Source organism: Scylla paramamosain, chromosome 3 (assembly GCF_035594125.1).
Source record: "Scylla paramamosain isolate STU-SP2022 chromosome 3, ASM3559412v1, whole genome shotgun sequence".
Classification (NCBI taxonomy): domain Eukaryota; kingdom Metazoa; phylum Arthropoda; class Malacostraca; order Decapoda; family Portunidae; genus Scylla; species Scylla paramamosain.
Window position 1 is genome coordinate 5,707,501 of NC_087153.1, and position 27,500 is coordinate 5,735,000.

At 40.6% G+C, this 27,500-nt stretch overlaps 1 protein-coding gene across 4 annotated transcripts in view; it reads right to left on the bottom strand.

Moving 5' to 3' along the window:
* Positions 1–1,218: 1,218 nt before the first annotated feature.
* LOC135089487 (mucin-3A-like) overlaps positions 1,219–27,500 on the bottom strand; it is a 44,669-nt gene continuing 18,387 nt past the window's right edge. Inside the window, exons 7-22 of one of the 4 annotated variants that reach the window (XM_063985080.1) lie at positions 27,190–27,301; positions 26,767–26,879; positions 23,853–24,504; positions 22,914–23,060; positions 18,985–19,136; positions 18,418–18,586; positions 17,043–17,205; positions 16,649–16,784; positions 15,360–15,539; positions 14,678–14,925; positions 11,940–12,107; positions 11,171–11,266; positions 7,228–7,374; positions 4,566–4,857; positions 3,883–4,044; positions 1,219–2,070 (exon numbers count right to left, since the gene is read on the bottom strand). In XM_063985080.1, the coding sequence (XP_063841150.1) occupies positions 1,879–2,070; positions 3,883–4,044; positions 4,566–4,857; positions 7,228–7,374; positions 11,171–11,266; positions 11,940–12,107; positions 14,678–14,925; positions 15,360–15,539; positions 16,649–16,784; positions 17,043–17,205; positions 18,418–18,586; positions 18,985–19,136; positions 22,914–23,060; positions 23,853–24,504; positions 26,767–26,879; positions 27,190–27,301 (3,129 nt within the window). In that variant the 3' untranslated portion in view covers positions 1,219–1,878. Of the gene's footprint in view, positions 2,071–3,882; positions 4,045–4,565; positions 4,858–7,227; positions 7,375–11,170; positions 11,267–11,939; positions 12,108–14,677; positions 14,926–15,359; positions 15,540–16,648; positions 16,785–17,042; positions 17,206–18,417; positions 18,587–18,984; positions 19,137–21,202; positions 21,396–22,913; positions 23,061–23,726; positions 24,505–26,766; positions 26,880–27,189; positions 27,302–27,500 lie in introns of all 4 variants that reach the window. The other 3 variants (XM_063985073.1, XM_063985068.1, XM_063985088.1) reach the window with 3 other exon arrangements.

Below are 27,500 nucleotides of genomic sequence, written 5' to 3' on the forward strand. Positions count from 1 at the left end.
GGCGGCTGATGCAAGCACTCCAGACACACAACAGTCTTCAAGTTTGACCTCACGAAAGTGTGATAGATAAGCCAAGCAACACATTGATCGCAAAACCCTCGGAGGAGCGGCGGCCTCTGCCTGCGCATGCAACGGTGTGCTTGCCGGCATGCACTGGGTCAATCCCTGCATGCACAAATCTACCACCCCTCCATGCAACCCCCCGCATAACCACGCCTGTCCTCCTCAAGGAGTGCCCTGGACGTCTTGGGATGTCTTGAACCTATAGGCTCATGTCTCGATGTACCTGTCAGCTCGATGTCCATAAAGAAGTATGTTGTTTGCAAGCATAGGATGACAGTGGGCCCAGGATCGTCTCCGCCGCGGGAGGTCCCAAGCAACCCACCCGCTCGCCCTCTGGGTTGCGTGAGCGAACGACATGTGCACAACTCGCACCGATCGATAATTCCCCAACCATCCTCTCGATTTTCTCATCGCTTGGGTACGAAATTCGCTCTCTCTACTGTCCCTGGCCTGTGGCGTTTCATACCCTGATCTTCTTATGTCTACTGTAAGGTTAAAGAAACAAAAGTAACTGGTAATGTGATATTCCAGAAAACTTCGTTTGGAGATCTTAAGTTACAAGTGAAAGTTTGAAGTCGGCATCGTCGTGGGGAGGTGGGAGCTCCTTTGGAGGTTGGCAGCACTGGCTAACTTATGAATCAAAACTACTCTTCAGGGTCTGGCGGAATAGTTCCAGCATCGACCGCTAGAGTGCAGCACCTTACGTGTGGAGGGGCGGCCCCACATGCAGCTGGAGGTGGGGCTCGTGAGGGACCACACAGCCGACTGCAGCAATGTGCCAGCCTTCCACGTGCTGCGTCGCTGCCACCCGCAAGCAGGACACTGTAAACTTCAGTCATGATAATGTGAAGGAAATTTTCGTGTCTTATGCCATGATTGCCTCCGAGGACACAAATGGCAGACTTTCCTTTGTTTTGATAAGACAATGAAAGTACTTTTGTCCAAATACAAATGTCTTTATACTCATCCTTTGCCTGCATAAACATTACCTGATGAATGATGTACTAGTAACAGAAGTCTATGTCACACCTGCCTATATATTAACAGGTCCTCTCTCTCTCTCTCTCTCTCTCTCTCTCTCTCTCTCTCTCTCTCTCTCTCTCTCTCTCAAATACTTAAGTTAAATAAAGGTTGTATGGTAACTGAAACGCATTATTTCACATAAAAATCTAATCATACATACATATGGAACTGAAATTCGTTTTCCCCACGATACTTAATGTAGTGATGCACCATGATGTATGCAATAATTCGATTTATTTAGGTAATACAAATACACTCAATTGACACATTCGTTATAGGAACAACACGGAATGATGCAAGTTTTCTCCTGCGAAAAAAAAAAAAAAAATGATCTGCACTTACCTAGCTGCTAGTGTTGAAGGAAGGAAAGAACTGAGGTTTATCTTGAAGACAATCTAGTGTGTGGTGTGTGTGTGTGTGTGTGTGTGTGTGTGTGTGTTAACTCACATGTTAGTTTGACGCTCGTAATTACTTCTAAAACTTCCTTGTAGCTGACATACCCAGGTCACAAGTTACACGAGTCGACAGGAGGACGCGAGGACCATCTTGCTGTTCATCCTGCTTCAGGCGTTGATAGGACTACTAAAATTATGTAAGGTCCTTGAAAGCGTTTCCGTGTATCGGTGCAACCTTCCCTCTGTTGCCCGGACGATGGAAATATATGGGTATAATTCAAGTAGTAACAGAGGCTATAACAACATGGTTCATAACAAGGGGTTTCTTCAGATAGTACAAGACTAAGGCGGTGCACTTGGCTGCTTCCTGTTTCGCTGCGGTTCTAGAAAGGGTATTCTATAGCTTTGCAGTTTCTTCCTGGTCTTCATCTTCGTTGTCTTCCTCTTGTAGCTTCTTCCTATTCGCCTCCATGAGCATCTCCGCCTCGGCCTTCCTCTGTGCTGGCCCCTTGTTCTCCGCCTCAATCTCCTTTGTGTCCACCATCACCTTGAACGCCACCGATTTCTTCTCGTCGCCAGGCTCATCCTGCTGAAGAAATAAAGGATAGCAGAGCCTGGAGCCAGGTTTACCTATTTAACTGAGGAGTTAGCGTCTGTTTGACCTAAGGTGAACCATTGCCAGTATTTCTAAGTCTCAGGCTGAGTGATGTCTGATCACAGCATTAACTTGAGTAACCTAACGTAGGCAGTCTGAACCTAGTTAATTTTTACATTAGCTACATATGCCGTGATAATAAATAAATCACGTGACTAATAGTAAATATGCTCCTTGATTAGAAAATTTTCTATCAATATTAATAATGGTATTAAAAGTATTCCTATATGTGCTAGGAGCACATCACTCTTAACTGTGTGGGATCTGCTCATTCATCTAATTGCATCAGAATCATTCGTAAATGTCTGCAGTGACTTCCGTCTTCCTACTGAGAAGATAAGTATTTTTACATGAGCAGCAAGCAGCGACTCGGCGCGGTAGTTGCGTGGCTGGCGAGCAAAGGCATCCCTTTCGAAAAGAAGTCGATAGAAAATGGATCCGATATTTTAGGAGTAACTCACGCAAGGTGAAAATCTCTCTCTCTCTCTCTCTCTCTCTCTCTCTCTCTCTCTCTCTCTTCTCTCTCTCTCTCCTCTCTCTCTCTCTCTCTCTCTCTCTCTCTCTCTCTCTCTCTCTCTCTCTCTCTCTCTCTCTCTCGTCTTTTCTGGTGCTTGGATTATTATTGTATAGACATGGTGAAGCAAAAAAAAAAAAAATCTTTATTAATATACACATCGAAGTTCATGTTTTCTAATACAATAGGAAGTTGCAAACTTCGTATAACTTCTGTGAACGTTGTCCACCTCTTGGTGGTGTGCCCAAGAGCATCAAGAAAGTTGAGTAATTAGTGCAGCAAAGTGTTGCGCTAATGGAGGTTTTCACTCAGAGCATGTAATTAGATAAGTATGTCTGTGTCTTAGGTATGTATGTCTTACTGTGTCTGGAAGATTGAAAACTACAGCAAGACACAGGCGGAGTTCCCTGTTTATTTTTCCATTTCTAGCTGCTTTCTCTCTCTCTCTCTCTCTCTCTCTCTCTCTCTCTCTCTCTCTCTCTCTCTCTCTCTCTCTCTCTCTCTCTCTCTCCTCTCTCTCTCTCTCTCTCTCTCTCTCTCCATGTAAAGGTGTACGCACATAAATATCCACCTTTACGTGTAACTTGGTGGTTCAGGCATTCATTGGAACCGACATAAGTCGTCTTAAAAATCCTATTAAAGAACTGAACCCAAACCGATAAGAAATATAGTTATAAATTTCTTATACTCCTCTTTTTCGGTTCTCAGTTGCACGAAGGAGCAACTTAATAAATAAATAATCTTGTCAACAGTGAAGATGAAAACTCCCTGCCTGCTTCTGTATTTTCATCTTCCTATGACTTGAACTCTTTTAAGAGGGAGGTTTTAAGACCTGTATTTTTGACTAACCCTTTAGACTGTTCGGGGACCGGCTTTTTTTTTTTTTTTTTTTTTTCGGTCCTCTACATAAAAAAAAAAAAAATCTGCCTCTGGGGCCGAGTATGGGGCGTTACTAAGGACAAGGCATATGCACTGCGATGGGAGATAAACACAAGTTATTTCTGACGTAATGACATGATGGGATAGTACTAAGGACAGTATATGTGAATTGTTCCTCGCGACTAATAGAAAAAAAAAAAACAAGTATATCTATTCACTATAGTACACCGGGGTTGTTGTCATGATTGTAAAGTGTAACTAAGGATGGTAAATCTGTTTGACTGAGAGGATGAAATGTACTCGTATGCAAAAGGAGTCATACAATCCATAGGACAGATCATTTGGACTCTTACCGAATCGTGTTTACCTCCTGGGTACGCCAGTCCCTCCTTCACGTTCTCGTCATCATCGTCATCAGACTTATGACGATTCGAACGTCGAGGAGGAGGAGAGCTTTTAAGGGCGGAGAACTTGCTGCTGCCCACCTCCTCGTAGTCAGCGGTGGGCACATCAGGCTGAGGGGGGGGGGGGGACACAAGAGGCGGTGAATCGGTGAACTGTGCAACACTCCACGGGAATAACTCGCCATGCTAACACTTACCCTCGGTCTTAACATTACTTCATGACCAGGTGATATCAAATGTAATATTAAAATAACATATCTACATTTGTTTTCAATTGTTTATGTAATCTTGGACCGGACCTCCCACCAGCTGGTAATACAGTTCTTTTAGTGGTGGGCACCTGTAAAGATCATTTGGTCCACCAACATCACCTGCCCTGCATCATACACGCAGGTGTTAACATACAAGTCAAGGCCATCACCGAAGGGAATCACTGGAAACTTTTAAGTATGGTTAAATTGTGTTGAAGGGCGTCAGCATATTGTAAGGTCCCTCCTGTCTCTCACTAATATCGTAGCATACCTTAACCAAACAGCGTACTAACTTCCCTTGTATTCCTTTATATGCAAACACAACACCTGTCATAGAGTTACGCCTCGACACTGATAAGATAATTTTTTCTCTCTCCTTACCTTTTTCTCAGTCGAATTAGAAGAGAAGTCTGTGAGAGGGACGTTCTTCTCAGGCCTGGAAGAGGAGGAGGAGGAAGAGGGGAAAGATGTGGACTTTGGCTTAGGATCCTTAGGCTTCTTGATTTCCGCGTAGATGGGGAAAGAGGAGGAAGTGGACGGTGGTGGGGCGGGGGAAGAGGAGCCGGTGGTGCGGGTGAAGGAGGGTGGCGGAGCTGGGCTGGACGACCCGAAATAATCAGGTGCATCGGGATTTGTCCTCCTTAGTCCTGCCTGCTGTTGATTGTCGATGTTCCTGTCAAGACAAGACAAAACACACACACACACACACACACACACGCACACACACACACACACACACACACACACACACACACACACACACACACACACACACACACACACACACACACACACACACACACACACACACACACACACACACACAAAATGAAACAAAATAAATCGTTGTATAAGAAATACGAGAGATGTATGTGTATTATAAATAATTTAGTAGATACTTAAAAGGATTATTGATAGTACTTAAATGTCTATCTGTCTTTATGTTTGCTCCCCCTTTTCCCCCCATCCTCTCTCTCTCTCTCTCTCTCTCTCTCTCTCTCTCTCTCCTCTCTCTCTCTCTCTCTCTCTCTCTCTCTCTCTCTCTCTCTCTCTCTCTCTCTCTCTCTCCTTGGAAGCATCTTAGTGTCTTTTTTTTTTTTTTTTCAAGACGTGTGCATACAGATGTGCATAATGATACAGTGCAGGAGGAGGTTTGAGGAAGGCCACGATTATTATTATTATTATTATTATTATCATTATTATTATTATTATTATTATTATTATTATTATTATTATTATTATTATTACATTTATTATTATTATTACTGTTGTTGTTGTTGTTGTTGTTGTTGTTGTTGTTATTATTATTGTTATTATTATTATTATTATTATTATTATTATTATTATTATTATTATTATTATTATTATTATTTACTTTATTTTTAATAAAAAACATTATTATTTTGCTATTGTTGTTGTTGTTGTTGTTGTTGTTGTTGTTTCACCACTCGACGAGGTCTAAACGAGGTGGGGAATAATATACAGTTCATGGAGACTGAAATATTGATCGCATTGGAACACATGTCAATGTCAGAAATCTTCTCTTGTTTAACTTTTTATGGGAACAGTAATCCTAGATGCCTCTTTCTTCCATTTATACGTAAGAAAACAATAATAATAACAACAATAAGCGCACGGAAAGGTACTACATTTTGACAGTCACTGAGACAGGGGGACCGATGTAGAAAGTGAAAGGCAGGTAGGAGCGTGGTGGTGGCAGGGCCTCGTGACCACGCTTGGTGAAGTAATGGCAGATGTACTTTACAAAACTCAGTGGCTGGGAACATAAGAGCCGGAATGCATGATCTTCATGGGAGGTTTAATATAACTCTTGGGATGTTACACATACAAAATGGTTCATAGGTCATGAAAACAAGGTGTCATTATACTGAATGTTGTTTAAAGAACAAACTAAGACTAAAGAAGACTTATTACTTTTCTTTTTTTGCCATCGTAGGATCTGAATGGTTTAAGATGTGAATATCAGATATTTTTATGTATTATATTACATCCTTTCTTTTGGATTTCTTTAATCCAAAGAGAAAATTGAAATTTAAATAAGAAATGTTTATTACATATTTCATATCTTCATGGGGTATGAAATATTTCTAGTTGAAAGTGTTATCATATTGCACCGTTTGTTGAGCAACTCTTCCTCTTTAACCCATTATGGAATGTTATTACTTTCTCTCTCCGTTTCCTATGCAGGTATTTTTTGCAGCCCATGCCTCTTGTGCACATATGTTTGTCAGCCATTGTTAACGTGCACCTTTATGAAAGAGAATCTTAAGACTGGACTTTATCTTCTTCAAGACTGGACAAGACAAGACTGACAAGAAGAATACGTACACTCAAAGATGACACACATAAGAAAAATGAATGCTGTAAAAAAAAAAAAAATGCCAAACCTTAATTCTCAAGGCTACAGAGGAGGAGGAGGAGGAGGAGGAGGAAGAAGAGCTACTGCACGAGGGAGAAGGGGCGAAGGGTCAAGGCACCACGACAGGAACAAAAAAGTAACTGAGACAAGGAGGGAGGAGGAGCGGGACTGCATAAGAAGGTAGACAGCAGACCGAGGAGAGAGAGAGAGAGAGAGAGAGAGAGAGAGAGAGAGAGAGAGAGAGAGAGAGAGAGAGAGAGAGAGAGAGATACCGGTATTTTGAAACGCTTTGCTCTCATCACAACAATTTTCAAAAGTCACAGAGATAATTAGTCGGGTTCTCAAGAGTGTCTCTCCTGTTAATAATATAGAAATCTTGTGAATGTCACCGTTACCGTAGAAAAAAAAAAAACCTTAAAAACATTTAACTTCAACTACGTACATTCTTTTGAAAGTAATCTGGTTGCGGCGTAGAGGCGTTTCAGAATATGGGTAGAGAGAGAGAGAGAGAGAGAGAGAGAGAGAGAGAGAGAGAGAGAGAGAGAGAGAGAGAGAGAGAGAGAGAGAGAGAGAGAGAGAGAGAGTGTGTGTGTGTGTGTGTGTGTGTGTGTGTGTGTGTGTGTGTGTGTGTGTGTGTGTGTGTGTCTCCTTTCCTTTCCTTACCTGAGGGGGATGGAGTCCGAGGGCAGGGCGAGGGGGCTCCTGTGCATGGGGGGCGAGTCCCCATTCTGGGTGCTGTGAACCTGGACGCTCGTAAACCCGTTGAGGGAATTGTTCGTCTTGTGACCCAAAGACCTCTGCGTGTCGTGTCTGCGGGTAGCGGGGACTGGGGCGGTAAATTATAGCAAAAAGTGAAGGGTTATGATATGAAGTCATGTATGGATACAGTATGAAATATTGGACCCTATTATTGTATGTAGCTCCGTTGTTGATGGTGTTGTTGTCTTTGTCGTCATCAGCATCAATATCGTCAGTGTCATCATTATTATGTTCATCATCAGTATCATCGTCATCGTTATAATCTCCTCTTCTTTATTATTATTATTATTATTATTATTATTATTATTATTATTATTATTATTATTATTATTATTATTATTATCATGATCATCATCATCATCATTATCATTATTATTATTATTATTATTATTATTATTATTATTATTATTATTATTATTATTATTATCATTATTATTATTATTGTTGTTGTTGTTGTTGTTGTTGTTGTTATAGTATTATTATTATTAGTAGTAGTAGCAGTAGCAGTATTTAGTATTCTCCTCCTCCTCCTCCTCCTCCTTTTCCTCCTTATCATCATCAGTTATTATTATTATTATTGTTATTATTATTATTATTATTATTATTATAATTATTATTATTATATTATTATTATTATTATTACTGTTATTATTATTACTATTATTATTATTATTATTACTATTATTATTATCATTATTATTATTATTATTATTATTATCATTATTATTATTACTATTATTATTATTATTATTACTGTTATTATCATCATCTTTCTCCTCCTCCTCCTCTTTATCATCATCAATTATTATTATAATTATTATTATTATTATTATTATTATTATTATTATTATTATTATTATTATTATTATTATTATTATTATTATTATTATTATTATTATTATTTTTATTATTATCATCATCATCTTTCTCCTCCTCCTCTTCATCATCATCATCATCATTATCATCATCATCATTATCATTATCATTATCATCATCCTCATCCTCGCCTTATTTAATAAATATTCAAGGCCTACACCATTTTTGCCCAGGTTCATTTTCTGATCAAAGGAGGCGCACAGCAGGAGCAGGAACGGATGCTGCTTTTGTATTCACCTTCCTTCCTTCCTTCCTTCCTTCCACCTGTTAACATGAAAACCAACCCCGAATGCTGTGGAGGTAAACCTGTTTCTTTTACCGTGCTTTTTGTGTGACGATGCTAACAATATTGGGTTAAGAATTGCGAATAAATGTGGCTTCGAAAAAGGAATATTAGTGAAATGTCTCTTAGATGTTGTTCTGTGTGTGTGTGTGTGTGTGTGTGTGTGTGTGTGTGTGTGTGTTCATTTCCACTTCGGTCTGAAGATGTTACGCTGGTTACCCATGATTCACCACTTGTTTGTCCTCTTTTGCATGAGCATGGTGTCGGAAGTGGTGCTGTGTTGGCAAACTGGTTCACTCGCCATTATTAACTATCCTTGCAGTACGCCGGCAGAATGAGGTGAAGGTGCATAGTATTGGCTTTATGACTGTGAGCTCTATAGTACTTGTGTGACCAGTGAGGATAATTTGCTGCCATGGCGTGAATACTAACTCTCGTTGGCTTACTGTGTCCGTATCACCAGCGTCAGTAGTCCTCGTCTTGTCATTCTGGCAGTGTTCCATCACTCTGCCACGGCACGTCGCTTGATGGTTTGTTAATAGCATTGTTTGAGGATTGTGAGCATTAATGTCGTTGCCTTTTTTTTTTTTTTCTTTTCTTTTACGTTGTCTTTTTCTTTTTTATATTTTCTTTTTTATCTCATTATTGTTGTTGTTGTTGTTGTTGTTGTTGTTGTTGTTGTTGTTGTTATTGTTGTTATTGTTGTTGTTGTTGTTGTTGTTATTATTATTATTATTATTATTATTATTATTATTATTATTATTATTATTATTATTATTATTATTATTATTATACCACCCTGCTTTTTTCCACGTCTTTTCATAGATGTCCAACCCTTCACAAAGTAAACAGCTCACGCAAGGAAGCCACATAACGCCTGACTTCTGATCTCTCTAAAGTTGTAACTGAGGCAGAGCAAACTTAGTAATGTTCAGTGCCTCAAAAACGCAGTCTATCCATCTATCAGCTTTCCATATAACTATCCTCTCTTCTTCATTTACACCCAACTGTTCCTCTTTTCTACACTGAGTATCCTTGGTCTCTCCTCTACTTATAATCTAAAAGTGGAAACTTCACATCTCATCTCTAGCTAAAACAACTTATATGAAACTAGGTCAATTTTTCTCACTCCTCCCACCCCCCAGCCGCTAACTCTGTACAGGAGCCTTATCAGTCCATGTATGGAGCATGCTTCACATGTTTGGGGCGTTTCATTCATAACGCTGTTGGAATCAAGAGCTTTCCGTCTCATTAACTCCTCTCCTCTAACTACTGTCTTTCTCATCGCCGCATTGTTGCATCTCTTGCTCTCTTTTACTGCAATTTTCACGCTAACTGCTCTTCTGATCTTGCTAACCGCTGTCTCTCTGCACAAGACTTTCTTCTCTCTTTCATCCCTATTCTGTCCACCTCTCTAATGCAAGAGTTAACCAGTATTCTCAGTCGTTCATCCCTTTCTCTTGTAAACTCTGGAACTCCCTGCCTGCTTCTGTATTTCCTCCTTCCTATGACTTGGACTCTTTCAAGAGGGAAGTTTCAAGACACTTATGCTCTATTTTTTTTTTTTTCTTTTTAACTCTTATATCCGACATCTGTATGGGAACTAACAATAAGTGGGCCTTTTTTGTTCATGATTTTTGTTGCCCTGGGCCAGTGGCCCTCTTACAAAAAAAAAAAAAAATTGTTGTTGTTGTTGTTGTTGTTGTTGTTGTTGTTGTTGTTATCATTTTACTACTACTACTACTACTACTACTGCTACTACTACTACTACGACTACTACTAGTACTATTTTTTTTTATGTAGGAGGGACACCAGCCAAGGGTAAAAAAAAAAAAAAAAAAAATAAAATAAATGAATAGAAAAAGCCCACTGAGATGCCGGTCCCCGAACAGGGTCCGAAGCGGTAGTCAAAAAATTGAAGGATAAGTGCCTTGAAAGCTCACTCCTGAAGGAATTCAAGTCATAGGAAGGTGGAAATATAGAAGCAGGCAGGGAGTTCCAGAGTTTACCAGAGAAAGGGATGAATGAGTGAAAATACTGGTTAATTCTTGCATTAGAGAGATGGACAGAATAGGGGGTGAAAGAAAGAAGAAAGTCTTGTGCAGCGAAGTCGCGGGAGGAGGGGAGGCATGCAGTTAGCAAGATCAGAACATCTGCTAACATGAAAATAGCGGTAGAAGATAGCTAGAGATGCAACACTGCGGCAATGAGAAAGGGGCTGAAGACAGTCAGTTAGAGGAGAGGAGTTGATGAGACGAAAAACTTTTAATTCCATCCTGTCTAAAAGAGCGGTATGAGTGGAACCCCCAAGACATGTGAAGTATACTTCATACATGGACGGATAAGGCCCTTGTACAGAGTTAGCAGCTGGGGGGTGTGAAAAAAAACTGGCTGAGACGTCTCAGAACACCTAACCTTATAGAAGCTGTTTTAGCCAGAGATGAGATGTGAAGTTTCTAGTTTAGATTATAAGAAAAGGACAGACCGAGGATGTTCAGTGTAGAAGAGGGGGACATTTGAGTGTCACTGAAGAAGAGGGGATAGTTGTCTACAACTTTGTCGTCATTATTATTATTATTACTATTATTATTAACGAAAATAATTGTCATAATTCGTACATATACACACACACACACACAAAAAATTAATTAAGAAATAGTTTGAATTGTGTTTCATTGGCCACCTTACCCATCTTCCTCGAAGGAATGATTCTGGTAGACTTTACCGAGGGTGCTGATGGGGGGAGAAGGTGGTCGCGGCTTGGGGGAACCTTTACCTTTCTTCCTGTGGGCGAGAGTTAGTCACCTAATTAATGGTTCACCTGTAGTTAGTCACCTAATTAATGGTTCACCTGTAGGTAGGGGACGATGACAACAATCTTGCACTTGACCATTTGGGATGATATTACTAAGTTAAAGAGTGTAAAGACCTAGGATTCATATTTTAAAACACTGAGTTTTCATAAAGATTATTTTCAAGGACCACAGAGATGATAAGTCGGATTCTCCTAGATGCATTTTTTTCGTGTCATTGGCGCTGCAGAATCACTGTTAATCTGTCACTAGTATCATGTAGACATTCTTCAAAACCACAACTATTTGATGATATGCCGAAATGTTTGCGAATGTGGTCCCGGATTCAGAGATTTTTTCGTCAAGAATGGCTTGTGAGGTTTCACAGGAAACAATAATACAAACTGAGGTAAAGTTGCACTCTATCCTGGAACATTGTGACCCTAACCTCAACCGTCCATGGCTGTAACACATTGCTGCTACAGGAAATGATCTTGAAACTTGAAACAGTCATGCACATATCTATGACATGCATGGTTGCAAGTGAATAAGCGACTGACCTGAACGGATTGGGCAAAACAAGTCAACAATAAGTTTTACAAGGTTACACACACGAATGGCTCTTGTATAGCCCATTCACTACTCACATTCTTGCATCAACTCACTTCTTGTAGACGAAGAAACCAACCCCGGCGATGAGTACAAGTCCCAGCAGCGTGCCCAGCACCGCCACAGCCGCCGTCAAACCCGTCGTATCCTCGGGCTCCGGCTTAAACACTGGCTCGTCTACAAACTTCTCCGCTTGAATGGGTGAGGTAGCCCCTTCGAGGGCACTGCGGGGTAGGAGTGGCAGAGCGTGAGACTGACAGACATGTAGTTCTACTCAAAGTATAAACAAAATACGAACAAAAAGAATAAATTAAAATAAATAAATAAATAATGATGTGTGACTTAACGGGTTCCAGTGCTACAAAAGGACTACAAAAATAGCTAGCAGCAACAAATCCTTACTTTCTTTCAAGGCTGATTGATTACAACACTGGTCAACATCAACTACTGATAGGAGAAAGATTACTGAGCTGTGGAAGCTTTTATTACATCCATTGCACTATAGTGCAATGGATGTAATAGTGTAATAATGTAGATGTAATAATGCCTTGTGACATTATTACATCAGACAAGCAAAGTGTACATCCTAAACTTTTTTTTAATATTGAATATCACTATACTAAGACGAAGTATGCTGAGGTTATTGTATGGGAGTTTTTTTTTTTTTCCATGCTCTGGTTACATATCTCATGGAGGGTTCAGAAGCGCAGCAGTCATCATCCAGAAGCAGGTCAGATGAAGTGTACCTGGTGTGTTGTTATGATCGATACGCATGAGGTGTTTGGAGGCTTGTGGGCGTGGGGCACAGGAGCAGCTAGCTAGTTTTGGGGGCAACTTATGAACACTGCTAATGAGAACATGGGTACAAGGCTAGTATGGACCGTACGCTGGATAATTACACACACACACACACACACACACACACACACAAACACAGTATCACATGCAGAGAAAAAGAGAGTTTGGTAACTATTTTAATCCTTACCTTTCCAAGTGTGTGCGTGTGTGTGTGTGTGTGTGTGTGTGTGTGTGTGTGTGTGTGTGTGTGTGTGTGTGTGTGTGTGTGTGTGTGTGTGTGTGTGTGTGTGACCCAAGTCTTTCATATAAACATTTACACGCAGAGCAAAATGCAGGCGTACCAAGCAATTAGCCAGCGAGGCACGATCTTAATGAGAGTTATTAATTAGCATTATCGATGTTGAAGGCACGGTTGTGATATTACGGGATCGATAATGTGGGAGGGGAAGATGGGGAGAGCAGACGGAGCGGGTGGGAGGGTTGGGGTGGTTCAATAGTGGAGTGAAATGTCCGGTGGAGGGTGGGAGGAAGGGAGAGAAGAAGGGAGAGAGGAAGGGAGACAGAGAGAGAGAGAGAGAGAGAGAGTGAGAGAGGGAGACTCAATGGTGGAGGAGGGAGTATGTGTTGGAGGGTGCTGGGGTACGGGTGTGTGCAAAACGCTACCCACGTGAATAATACCTGAAGAGGATGCCCAACAAAATCCCTTCAGGAGCGTTTCTGAAGGGGAGGGTGACGTGGCAGCGGCGTGACAGAACCTGGTTACTCTGCAGCAGCTCCAACTCCGCCCCCTCCCCTTTCCACCACCACCACCACCACCTCCATTACCGTACCGCGGTTCTCCTAAGACGTGAGTCAGCTTTTCCTCTCTCTCTCTCTCTCTCTCTCTCTCTCTCTCTCTCTCTCTCTCTCTCTCTCTCTCTCTCTCTCTCTCTCTCTCTCTCTCTCTCTCTCTCTCTCTCTCTATATATATATATATATATATGCATATATATATATATATATATATATATATATATATATATATATATATATATATATATATATATATATATATATATATATATATATATATATATATATATATATATATATATATATATATATATATATATATATATATATATATATATGATGTGTGTACGTCTTGTGCAAGCAAAATTTATCGGAAACGTCAGGGACAGTAGATAGCATTCAAATGTGATCTGTGGGTACGCGGGCAGAAGAAACTGGGCGTGGCAGCACCTGTCGTGGCGGCGTGGGTAAGTTGAAGCTCAAAGCTTTACCTACCCACCTACCTATCTACCTGGCAAGTCTTGGCCTCGCCATTTCCTTGCTCCCCTCCCACCCTCTCTCGTGTTTTCATCGGTGCTGAGACGTGGCGTTCTCAAGGGGCGAGGCAGGCATGCAGGAGGCTCGAGCCCTCACCGAGTGTTAGCATTTTTGTAGCTGCGAGGCAGCTGATGAGGGGGAACACAGCAGGGGACGCGAGGGAGTGCAGCAAGGGGTGAGTGAGGGGTGGAGGGTCACTTGGGTACGTCACGCCTCCTAACCACCTCCCCTTTCTCCTCCTCTCTCCTCACCCCTCCTTCCTCTTCTCTTCCCTTCCGTTCTTACCCCCCACTACCACCACCATCATCACAACAAAGTGACGCCGGCCATTGCTTTCTCTAGAGTGATTTCAAAAGACTCAAGAAAGTTCCTCTGTCATTAGTTATCTAGTGCGTAGTGATACTTCCTTTTTTGTAAGTTAGTTAACATGGATGAAATGCCGTCATGAGTGTGTGTGTGTGTGTGTGTGTGTGTGTGTGTGTGTGTGTGTGTGTGTGTGTGTGTGTGTGTGTGTGTGTGTGTGTGTGCGCAATATAAAGTTCTGTTCAAGAAAAAAGGAGAAAAAAAATCTTTATGAGCTGAAACGAAATGAAACACTACAATCTCAATATACAACAGCCTCAGAGTCAAGCAACCCCACCAGAAGAGACCTATTGATCACACTCACCTATTCAACTCGTCTAGGCTCATCAGGGAGTAATTTTTGAGGCTGTACACTTGCACCTCGAGGGTCATTCCGGCTTCACGCTTATGCCTCCTCCCCCACGTCATGGTGGCAGGGGGCGCGGGATTGACGTAAAGCTCTGAGATCTGGGCTCCCACTTTTTGGGACAACTCGGTGAGCTGTTCATCCACCTCAGAAACGGTCGTGTCCATGTGGAGGGTGAAGATATGATCCATGCCCAGGGGTAGAACCTGAAGAAGCAGGGGAAGGGTGGAGAGAGAGAGAGAGAGAGAGAGAGAGAGAGAGAGAAGAGAGAGAGAGAGAGAGAGAGAGAGAGAGAGAGAGAGAATGGGGGAAGAAAGTAACAGCTGGTGAACGGGAGGTTGTTGCTCCCTGTGTGTGTGTGTGTGTGTGTGTTTGTGAAGCGGATTAACCACAGCGTAAGAAAAATAAATGAGGAAAAGATATTCTTCCGCTTGGAATCTTAAACATTTAGTAATATGACACGGATTGTGGATCACCAATTTCAGTCCAGGTTGCGGAGATGGTGGAGGAACTGTGACCGTAATATATCAAATTTGTCACTTTATTTAAGATTATGAAGATCACAGCAGCCGTGTTGCTAAAAAGAAGGAAAGGAAAAAGCGTAGAGTTGGGAGAAGCCAGTACTGTTCAGTCCACTCACCGTGACACTCAGCCGGTTACTGTTAACAGTATCTGAAGCATTGACGCTGAATTCGCACTGCGGGTTGCAGTCCAAACCCTTCACGACGAATACTTCACCGGTGTTCTCGTTCACCGTGAACTGGTCAGCCGCCTTGCCTGTTATAGAATATTTCACCTCTGGGCCGTCACTGTCCTTGGCCTGCAGCAGCCCAGAGTTGGATGGAGGGCGAGTACAAGGTGATGTTATTATTGTGCAGCACACTGTGTACGTGTTCACATTCCTTCTGAGTATCTTTCACTGGTCAAGAGGGCAGTAATTGCTCTACTTTAGGTCTTATTTATAGCACTATATCAATAGAAATTGAAGGCATTTTTCACAACAATTATGAGAAGAAAGTGGGAATGACTTGCATACGTCGTGTGCTGAACAGATGAAAGATGAATATTCATAGTAATACAGTGACAACTAATGGATGGTGAGAGGAAAGGCAGGGCAGACAAACGTAGCACTCCTATATTGTTCCTCCTTTCCCTAAAACCATTTGCTTTCACGAATGAAACCGATAAAATAATGACAGGGCCCATGCTAGTAAATAACTCATTCAGTGGAAAACTTGTCGTGTGGAAAATTATAGCAACTATTCAAAAACTCGTATGGGTGATTCTTGCCGCTTGACAATATATATATATATATATATATATATATATATATATATATATATATATATATATATATATATATATATATATATATATATATATATATATAATGTGATTGAGCTTATTCTTGGTAGTCTTTGGCAGTTGTGTTGTATTAGGAATGCTCACGGATGCACCAACACGAAGGGTCATTCACTGTTAATCGCGTGACTTTTTCTGGACCACTGTAACATACAAGGCTATTCGAAAGAGTTTCTTGTAAATGTTTGCGTCTACCATTAGTGGAAATCACTGGATTAGTTTAAAATTGGGAGGCTGTGTACCCTTTTAAAGAGGCTGTGTCCAGAATTCTCGCATGTAAAGTTTAGTTACACCGGAAGTAAAATGAAGTACATACTTTTACATAGTATTTTTTGTTCATAGTAGGGACCAAATAAAAAAAAAAATGTTGCATAAAATAAAGAGCTGATGACCCTCGAAAAGTTTGGCTTATCCGTAATTACGAGTTAGTTTACTATTTATGTATTGATCCACCTCCCTTGAAGGAGTTCATGGATATAGCAAGAAAATGTAATCTGAGTATAAGGTGACTTCCCAGTCAGAGGTAACGAACAAAGATAACCGTGAGTGACGAACATGAATTCACACCTGGACACTGACGACAGGGCCCACCGCCCTCCTAAGGGCCTCGTTGGTTGGGTAGGCGACCACCATGCTTTCGCTGTCAAATAATGGTGCCACATCATTTTTGTCTTCCACGTTGATGAGGACCAGAACCTGGCTCCTGCAGACATGGGGAGAGAGCTGCCAATTTTAAAATGGAACATCAGTATTTTTGTTTTCATCTATTCTTCTTTTCCCGCCTGATACTACGTAATGTGTCAGTGAAATAAGGTAAAATTGTACTCTTACGGAGCAACAAAGCCGGTATAGCAGAGAGAGAGAGAGAGAGAGAGAGAGAGAGAGAGAGAGAGAGAGAGAGAGAGAGAGAGAGAGAGATGTAGTGGGGAGAAAAAGAATTGTTGTATTGTTGCAAGCTAACCTCTGCAGGGTTGGTGAAATGTCTTCGCTGACTTCTGGGCATTTAATGTCTTCCTCAAAGGCTTCAACGACCATTGTTATTTCCTGCATTTCCTCGTAGTCCAGGCTGCCAGTCTTACGCAGTATCCAGGTCCTGCCGTCCTGCCTTGTTACGCTAAACCTTTCTGAACCGGGGAAATTAACATCTGATGATCAAAATAATTTTTTGCTGGCATGTGATAAGTGAATGTTCTACCATCAGTATGTATCTACATTCTCTCTCTCTCTCTCTCTCTCTCTCTCTCTCTCTCTCTCTCTCTCTCTCTCTCTCTCTCTCTCTCTCTCTCTCTCTCTCTCTCTCTCTCTCTCTCTCTCTCTCTCTCTCTCTCTCTCTCTCTCTCTCTCTTTATATATATATATATATATATATATATATATATATATATATATATATATATATATATATATATATATATATATATATATTATATATACATATGTGTGTGTGTGTGTGTGTGTGTGTGTGTGTGTGTGTGTGTGTGTGTGTGTATATGCATATATGGACATATACGTATGTATGAATAATAGGGTACACACACACACACACACACACACACACACACACACACACACACACACACACACACACACACACACACACACACACACACACACACACACGGTGTCGTGTTCGTAGATGTCCTCTTATTCGAAGCTGTCCGCTCTACTGCTATGAACACTTTATAAGGTCTATTTCACTCCATATTCAGCTAATCTTGTAACCAAATCTTCAGCCATGTTGTTGTGGACAACATGTTGTGTTCCTAGATGTCCTTGTAAGCAGCTGTCCGTGAACTGTTCATGCTCAGAGCCCGATTTTTACAAACAAAATCTTGTTGATAAACATATTTGTCCTCTGCTGTCTACAGCAACGTGACTGAAGACTTGGTTAAAAGATCAGTCAAATAGAGGGATGAAATATACCCTACAAAGTGTTCATTTTAGTCCGGCTTTTGTTTGTAGAGCGGACAGCTGCAAACATGACAACGGTCCTCACATCCAGTTAACATGCCTTGTTACAATATAACTGACGCGGCAACATTTTTTTTCCTACTTTGTAATATTTTCATATTCATTTCACGGCTTTATTTATAAGATTTTTTTTTTTTCAGAGCAGTGGCAACCTCTTTACATAAATGTAAAATCTCATTGTACATTCGATTTGTGTGTATGTTGCCTCGGTATTTGAGAAAATGAAAGTTATCATTTACGTTCTATCCAAGAAAAATATAAAAAAGACTTGATCTTCGTCTATCTCGAGCTGACGCAACACAGAGATTCTGGAAGGAAAATAAACTCAAAATGAGTGTATAGTGAAGTGACGTAAGCTGTGCTACCATGCGCTTCGAGAGGCTGAGCTTCAGTGATGCAAACTTTCCCGGAGATTTGCGAGACAGTGATGTTGGCCACGTCCTCCTCTTCCTCGCCCTCCACCACCGTGTGACTGATGAGACTGTTCAAGATACTCGGCTGGTCTATAGGCACTGGCATGACATAGATGTTGACCTGGCGTGGGGAGAAAGAAATGGTAAGTGGGAATTTTATAAAAGGAAGGTTCTTTATGTATCTCTTCGTCGTTGACGTTGTCGTTGTCGTCACCGTTGTTGTTGTTGTTGTTGTTGTTGTTGGCACTATTGATGCTGCTTCTAATAGTAATACAGCTTATCATTTTTTTTTTGGGGGGGAGCTGTCATGTGCTTGTGAAGGAATAAAAGTGTGTCTGTGTGTGTGTGTGTGTGTGTGTGAGAGAGAGAGAGAGAGAGAGAGAGAGAGAGAGAAACTGTGTGTGTGTGTGTGTGTGTGTGTGTGTGCGTGCGTGCGTGCCTGCGTGAGTGCGTATATGTAATCTCCGTTACACATAAAAACAAACTAAAGAAAGGAAAGCAACAAACAAAAACACTCACCTTCGTCTCAGTGTGCTCTGAGTGGACGGATTTGACCATTGCTGTGGCCTCGAGTTCGTGGAGGCCTTCAGGTGGCGGGTTGCCCTTGTTGACTGTAATCCATCCCGACTTCGAGTCTATATTGAAGTACTTCTTGCTCTCATAGCCGTCACCTGGAGGAGAGAGACGGTGGTAGTGGTGGTGGTGGTGGTGGTGGTGGTGGTGGTTTTAGGGGCAAGGCTCGTCACGTGAGGGGTTTGTACATCATTCATTCTTTCTACCTTCTCTCTCTCTCTCTCTCTCTCTCTCTCTCTCTCTCTCTCTCTCTCTCGAACAACAAAAATTAATTAACATAAAGCATATGAAGCAGCCAATAGGAATAACAAGCGGCCAGGTGATACAAGGCAGTAAACACAGGTGTCAGGAATTTTGGGTGATCTGTGTTGCGTCACTGCCTCCCACACAAGGCACAAGGCAGAGACAGCACGCCGATGCTCAGGGTAGATCACGATAGTTGTTGGTGATATGTGGAGAGTGAATAAGATGAAGATTTTGATATGACTGTATAAAATTCGAGTATATTTATATGTATTCTGTAGATGGATAAGCTTTGTTTTCAAAGTTCCTTGTGCATCTGCTCTCTTAAAATCCAGTGAGAAGAGGAATTAAATAGCCCTCCAAGGTTATATAGCGTACGGAATAGTAATATTGAAAATGGATAGAGTATCGTAATAACTTTATGTATAACTGTATACATTTTCTTTGTTAGTATAGTGATGATGGGGTCATTATAGGAGCAAGACAGTATAGGCACTGAGTCTACAGATCACTACGATATTGCTCAATCACCTGTCGCCGTAGCATGTAAATCAGGATGCAGGTGAAATACTGAAAAATACCAGTGACCCGAAACCAAAGGGTGGGAGTGACGTACAAATTGAGTCACCGAAGGAGGGAGTGGGCAACGTGTTATCACTGGGTTCTCTTCGTAGCGACGCATGAACCAAAGACTTGAGCCTCGTATGGGACGGTCAAAGAGCAATGGACAGAACTGTGTTGTGTGTAAGATTAAACATTAAACGTTTCACAGAGAAAGAGAAAGCTGCGTTATGTTATGCAGAAAGTAGATGAAAGATGGAAAAAAAAATGGTGTTAGAATCGTCACTTTCCAAGATATATACGAGTATATATATATATATATATATATATATATATATATATATATATATATATATATATATATATATATATATATATATATATATATATATATATATATATATATATATATATATATATATATATATATATATATATATATATATATATATATATATATATATATATATAGAGAGAGAGAGAGAGAGAGAGAGAGAGAGAGAGAGAGAGAGAGAGAGAGAGAGAGAGAGAGAGAGAGAGAGAGAGAGAGAATCCACCAAAGAAGAAAGCAGGAATTTTGTTCTGTTGTGGACCAGAAGTGGCTGCCGTTAATTACGATAGTGATGAAGATGATGATGATGATGATTAGCAGGAGGGGGAGAGGAGGACATTATGAGAGCAGTGAGGCAACTCGTCACTAAGAGAATTACATGCCAAGGCTATCCCGCCAAACTCACAAGTTCTCGGCTATAATTGCTTGGCTTGTGCTGGCCGTTATTTGAGGCAAGTAAATATGTCACACAGATGTGTATGTGCATGACTACAGGACATCTATGCTTCAAAACACGGCAGTTAATCAGATGGATTATATTTTTTAAGCGATCTGTCTCTTCAGGTGTAAAAACAAAAAGGCAGCCTCAAAATTAACCTTGATTTAAATCGCTTAAAAAACTAATCACTTTCATCGGTGTGGACAATCTTTCAAAATTAAGATTCTCTCTCTCTCTCTCTCTCTCTCTCTCTCTCTCTCTCTCTCTCTCTCTCTCTCTCTCTCTCTCTCTCTCTCTCTCTCTCTCTCTCTCTCTCTCTCTCTCTCTCTCTCTCTCTCTCTCTCTCACACACACACACACACACACACACACACACACACACACACACACACACACACACACACACACACACACACACACACACACACACACACACACACACACACACACACACACACACACACACACACACACACACACACACACTGACGAATACCAACAATACACAGTGCCAGCTACCACAAGTTAGCAACACAAACACGCACACCCTCAATACACTTCAGGTCCCAGGACAGAAGTCTTTGTAGTACTTAGACTGTATTCCAACTCCTCGTTCAAGATGCTGAGAATAGCAGTCACCTTCACCACCTTCCCGATGCTCTCGTAGAATATTTCAGCCACATACTGTGCCTGTTCGAAGTGTAGTCCTCCGCACACGATATATTTCCAAGGGAGGTTCACAGTAAGCACGGCTGAACAATTTGCTCCAGAAGCGTCTTCACTCTGTTAAGGTGTTACATGCCACCTGAAGTGTGATGGTGGTAGGATCGCACTGGGCTTCGGAATCACTTTTATGCAATGAAGATGAATGGGTGCAGGATGTAGGTTTGATGTTGTTGGCTTAGAGGTGGTAAAATGCTATCTCACTTGTAATGTGATGTCACCTGACAGTTAGGAAAATAATTACAAAGGATATTTGAGTGTTGGGTTTAAGGAGGAGGAGCCTAGGTGTTGCTATAATTTCTAAGAAAGGTGTGTGTATGTGTGTGTGTGTGTGTGTGTGTGTGTGTGTGTGTGTGTGTGTGTGTGTGTGTGTGTGTGTGTGTGTGTGTTTTGAAGATTAAAAAATGTCAAGGTGAATGGCTCTTCGTGTAAAAACGGTGCAGTATTAGCACTTTCCCTTTCTTTTAGAAGCTACGGCATTGTTTAAGGAAATCATCTCATTTAGGAAGACTCGTTCCAGACAGTGCCGTTAGAAAGAGCGGTTCAGAGTACTGTTTCACAGATAACAACTTACTTTTTTTTTTTTTTTTACTAAATAATCTTCAAGTAGATTTTACAATGTTTATATGAACATCTTTTGTACTCAGGTTTCAATTTTTAAAAAATTGGTTTTATTTATTTATTTATTTATTTATTTATTTATTTATTTTATTTATTTATTATTATTATTATTTTTTTTTTGTAGCTTATGTATCTACTGTTTGCAGGTTTTGTGCTGATCTTAGGATATTGTTTGTCAGCTATTTCAGCATTCCCTGGGTTTTCTCTTTGTTTACTTTAGCATACTTATGCTCAAAAGTAATCTTAAAACTGATGATGATGATGAAGATGAAGATGAAGATGATAAAGATGATGATGATGAAGATGATGATGAAGATGAAGATATCTGATGATGATGATGATGATGAAGATGAAGATGATGAAGATGAAGATGATGATGATGATGATGAAGATGATAATGAAGATGAAGATGATGATAATGAAGATGAAGATGAAGATGATGATGAGAATGAAGATGATACTTACCTACTTACTTCTCCCAGGCCAGTAGAACCTTTCTTACTACCTTGAGTGTGCACTATGGTCTGAGTATGAGGAGAATCTCCGTGAACCACCAACATATATATATATATATATATATATATATATATATATATATATATATATATATATATATATATATATATATATATATATATATATATATATATATATATATATATATATATATATATATATATATATATATATATATATATATATATATATATATATATATATATATATATATATATATATATATATATATATATATATATACACGAATCAACACTACCTCAAAACTATGAAAGCAGCTGAAGGACATCTCTCAAAGGCAAGCATGTACAAAACAGGGAACAAAGTGACCCACACACATTACGCCTGCACAGGGAAGGATTAATACCTCACAGACATAAGATTGCCACTATAGAATCACAAAACAGAAAAAAAAAAAAAAAATTATGAAGTGATCTTTACTCCAGTCATATATAACTTCATATCCGATGTCCTTGACTTTAATATAATACACTTTGTCAGCTAAAGCATAGGTGGAACCAGTGTACGACGGTCTCTCGAAAATGAGGGTCGGTTGGTCAGGGCCCCAAGTGATGGTGGATTCCGTGCCTGTAGGGGCGCAAGAGAGTAAGACACATTTCGGCTCAGAGCTCTCTTACACCAAACCGTACTCTCCTACAACCAGATTCTATTTGTAAAATTAGTGACTGGAAAAGTTATTTTTTACTTATTTTATTTCATTATTTTGGTATTCAACACTACGAATAAGTTAAACTAAATGATTTGTTTTAACTAGTTACTATAGAGACCTCTCCATACTTATCGCATGTCGTGGGAAACTCTAGATTACCAAGGTCTTCGTGTGTGTTGCTTTACAACGACGTTTTTGTCTGTGTAGAATGTGTAAATAAGTGAGTGTAGTTCAGTAGGATTGTTGAAGAGGGGACAAGGGGAGTCTGAATCAGTCACTGAGCTGCGAGTGTGTGATGCTTATTGAAGATGTGAATGAAGAAGAAGGAAACAGGCTCACGAGTCTTGGAGTTACAGGGTGATTGTAAAGGTCAATGATTTTTTTTTTCGTGTTATGAATCAAGTCAATCGTTGCAACTCAGCCTCGATTATGGAGTGTGAAGACACGTTACCACAGGAAAAATGACATCCGTAGTAGTTAGATGAGGAAAGAGGAGTAAGTGCCTTCAGTTGTCATAGTTGGACAGGTGATCACGGGACAGGTGAAGTCAGTAGTAGTTTCAATTGGGCAGGGAGTACACGTGCCTTCATTGGGTGTAGTTGGGCAAGGTGTGGAGGGGCAGATACATTCTGTAGTGGTCTCGGTTGGGCAAGGTGTGGAGGGGCAGATGCATTCTGTGGTGGTATCAGTTGGACAGGGAGTACACGTGCCTTCACTGGGTGTAGTTGGATAAGGTGTGGAGGGACAGATGCATTCTGTGGTGGTCTCAGTTGGGCAAGGTGTGGAGGGGCAGATGCATTCTGTGGTGGTCTCAGTTGGACAAGGAGTACACGTGCCTTCGCTGGGTGTGGTTGGATAAGGTGTGGAGGGGCAGATGGATTCTGTGGTGGTCTCAGTTGGGCAAGGTGTGGAGGGGCAGATGCATTCTGTGGTGGTCTCAGTTGGACAAGGAGTACACGTGCCTTCACTGGGTGTAGTTGGATAAGGTGTGGAGGGGCAGATGCATTCTGTGGTGGTCTCAGTTGGACAGGGAGTACACGTGCCTTCGCTGGGTGTGGTTGGATAAGGTGTGGAGGGGCAGATGCATTCTGTGGTGGTCTCAGTTGGACAGGGAGTACACGTGACTTCACTGGGTGTAGTTGGGCAGGTGAATTCAGTAGTAGTTTCAGTTGGGCAGGGTGTACACGGCTCTGGTGAGGGGCACTCTGTGATCTCTTCCGTTGTATAAGTTGTACAGATGCACGGTTCACAGGAGGTACCAGTTGTGGTAGAGCTGGTGGTTGTGGAGGTGGTGGTCGTGGGCGGTGGCGGCAGCGTAACTACTAGGAGAGCATTAGCTATTGCTTGGCTGGTATCAGAGGCCTGTGGGGAAACGACGATGTTGATGTACACACACACACACACACACACACACACACACACACACACACACACACACACACACACACACACACACACACACACACACACACACACACACACACACACACACACACACACCATCATCATCATCATCATCATCATCATCATCATCATCATCATCACAAGAAGACATCCTTGGGTTATTTATGTTGCTCGCATGCCGCTGAAAATTAAAGGGATATCTATCTCCAGGTTTTATAGTACACAAATACTGGTATCGCAAAAACACTAACTGCTTTTTTATTGTATATCTTCAACAACAATGGAGGGATAACCTCCCCCCGGCTGCTGATGCTTAGTTATTGGCTCGTGTACATAAAGCTGCTGTGTTAATCCTTCATAATAAGAACAATACTGATGCGTATTATTCAGCTGATATTGCTCCTGTAAACGCCCTTTTAACTTGTTAAAGTTAAGTTAGCCGTTGCAGAGGATAATGTGAAATATTCTTCGAAAAAAAAAAATAGTTCTTTACTTGTATTGCGTTTCATACTATCTGATCGCATCATTGCATTCAGGAGACTTTTTAAGGACAGAATGGTTTATTTCTTATTTCATTGTTGATCAGACATCTCCTGCAGGTGGCAAAAATGTGCAGTTTTGCGGTATTAGTGCTTCAAAGCTGTTATTTCACTTGTGCTGCTTTTTTTTTCGAATTTCGGCAAGCATGCTTGGATTCTACACTCATTACGGTGTCTAATTGATTTAAACAAAATTGCTTTTCTTTGGTAAGATGTGATGTAAGATAACTTTATTAATGTAAGAGTGAGTCATATTATAGAGACATATCACTTGCACCACAAGATACACCTAGTAAGGTAATTTGTTCCTTAACATTTCCAGTTTCAAAAGTATTTGTCAGAAAATTAGGAGACTTACTTCGTTACATGTAAAGCTCAAAGTGTAACGTTTTCGCGCTTATTGTTGTCAATATTGAAGATATAGCACTATGCAAATTTTCAGCTCCTTCCATTAAACCATGACCAATAGAAAATAAATTATTGCTAATTTTTCGAATGTGTCGTAACTGAATTATGAAAGAAGTACATAATGTGACAGCCCTTCACTCGAACAAATAATAGGCTCAGTCACAGAGTAAATTTGTGAGGCAAAATTTTTCTCGCAAAAAAGAGACACCAGAGGTTTAGAGTAGAACAATAAAGCGACAAAACGACAGGAAAGAAGTAAATTACACTCACAAATTTAGTACACACTAGTCTGATGCCACAAAGAAAAGCAAAGGAAGAGACCAAACCAATGATACTCGTACAGGAATGCTGCGCTTCATCTACCTCTGCCTCAATGTCACAACACGTGTTGTTCATTGAAAATAAAGCAAAGTAATGGATGCAACTTAAGAAATAAATAATATTTACTGGTGGGGACATGGCAAAACAGAGCAACACTGGCGATAGTATTTGTAATATGCAGAAGTGAATCCAACAGTTTAGTATGTACATTTATATATATATATATATATATATATATATATATATATATATATATATATATATATATATATATATATATATATATATACACACACACACACACACACACACATGTATATTGTACAGGCACCTAGTATATGCACCTTACCACATAGGCGTATGTGAGTGGGCAGAGGATATGATGAATATGATAATGAGAATGAATGTGTCCTTGAATTGCAATATTCGTGTGACTTTTCATGATGAAGGAATTACATATTATGTATATTCTTCCCTCCCTTTATTTTTTCGGGAGCTTCATAAAGCGTTGCACATTCTTAGTATTTGTCATCATTATCGCCGTCAGTGTAGGGGGAAGAGACAGAAACCTAGCTGCTGCCTCTTGAACAAACAACTGTACTAGGTCTGTATCAGCTGCCTCACCTATGTGCACTGGAGGAGCATGGGGGATGTAGCATTTCGGGGGGGGGAAAGATCACTAATTTCTTAAGCTATCGAACTTTGAATCTGAAGAAATTTACTACATAATCTACAGAATTAGCTTCAGCCTCTAAGAGTACAGAGGCAGTCAAGGCTGAATCTCATTGGGGCTGAGTGAAGGAAGAACAAAATTTGATCTAAGGTGGGACGGGCTACATTCAACTCTCAAAAAACTACCTTTATAGTGCAGGATCTATGGAGTTCTACCCGACCACCTAAACCTAACAATTAAATACTGCGGAGCTCCGGAACATGTAGTAGTGCGCCTTACCTTGAGGAAGAACATGACTTGCTGATGGTCGACTAGGAAAGGTGTGTCTAAATCCTTAATGAGGGTCACTTCGCCGGTTACTTCGTTTATTTTGAAGTATGTCGTGCCATCGACTGCCATGGTGAAAGAAAAAAAAGTAAGGAAGGGGAAAAATAGTTTGTTCATCAGTGTTAATCTGGAGTTATCCTGCAAAGAAGAGACAAAAATAATGTGCATTATTACTTTTTAAGCATTCTGTTCATCTTAAGTTCTCTCTCTCTCTCTCTCTCTCTCTCTCTCTCTCTCTCTCTCTCTCTCTCTCTCTCTCTCTCTCTCTCTCTCTCTCTCTCTCTCTCTCTCTCTCTCATGGTGTGGAATTTTCGTGATAGTCAAAAAGTGCAATGCTAATAGTAACAATATGCTTATCAATAAAGTTTGCCTTACCGTCGCCCTGGGCATTGGTCATGGTGTAAGTGACTGATGAGGTAATGTCACCACTGTCCCCGTCGACCGCCGAGATGCTGGAAGGTTGTATTATCAGAGACGTATTTGTCGCCTGGGGAGAAGGAATAAGAAATAAAATAGTAAACGAAATGCATTTTTTTTTTTTGTGTGTGTCTGTGTTGTGTCGTATAAAAAAAAAGAAAAATAATGATGTTGATGAGACGGAGACGGCGAGCTATGGACACCGTGAAAATACGTAGGTAGTGAAGGAAGCGGTGGGACGAGTATGCTGGCAGTTTCTTAGGTGGTAT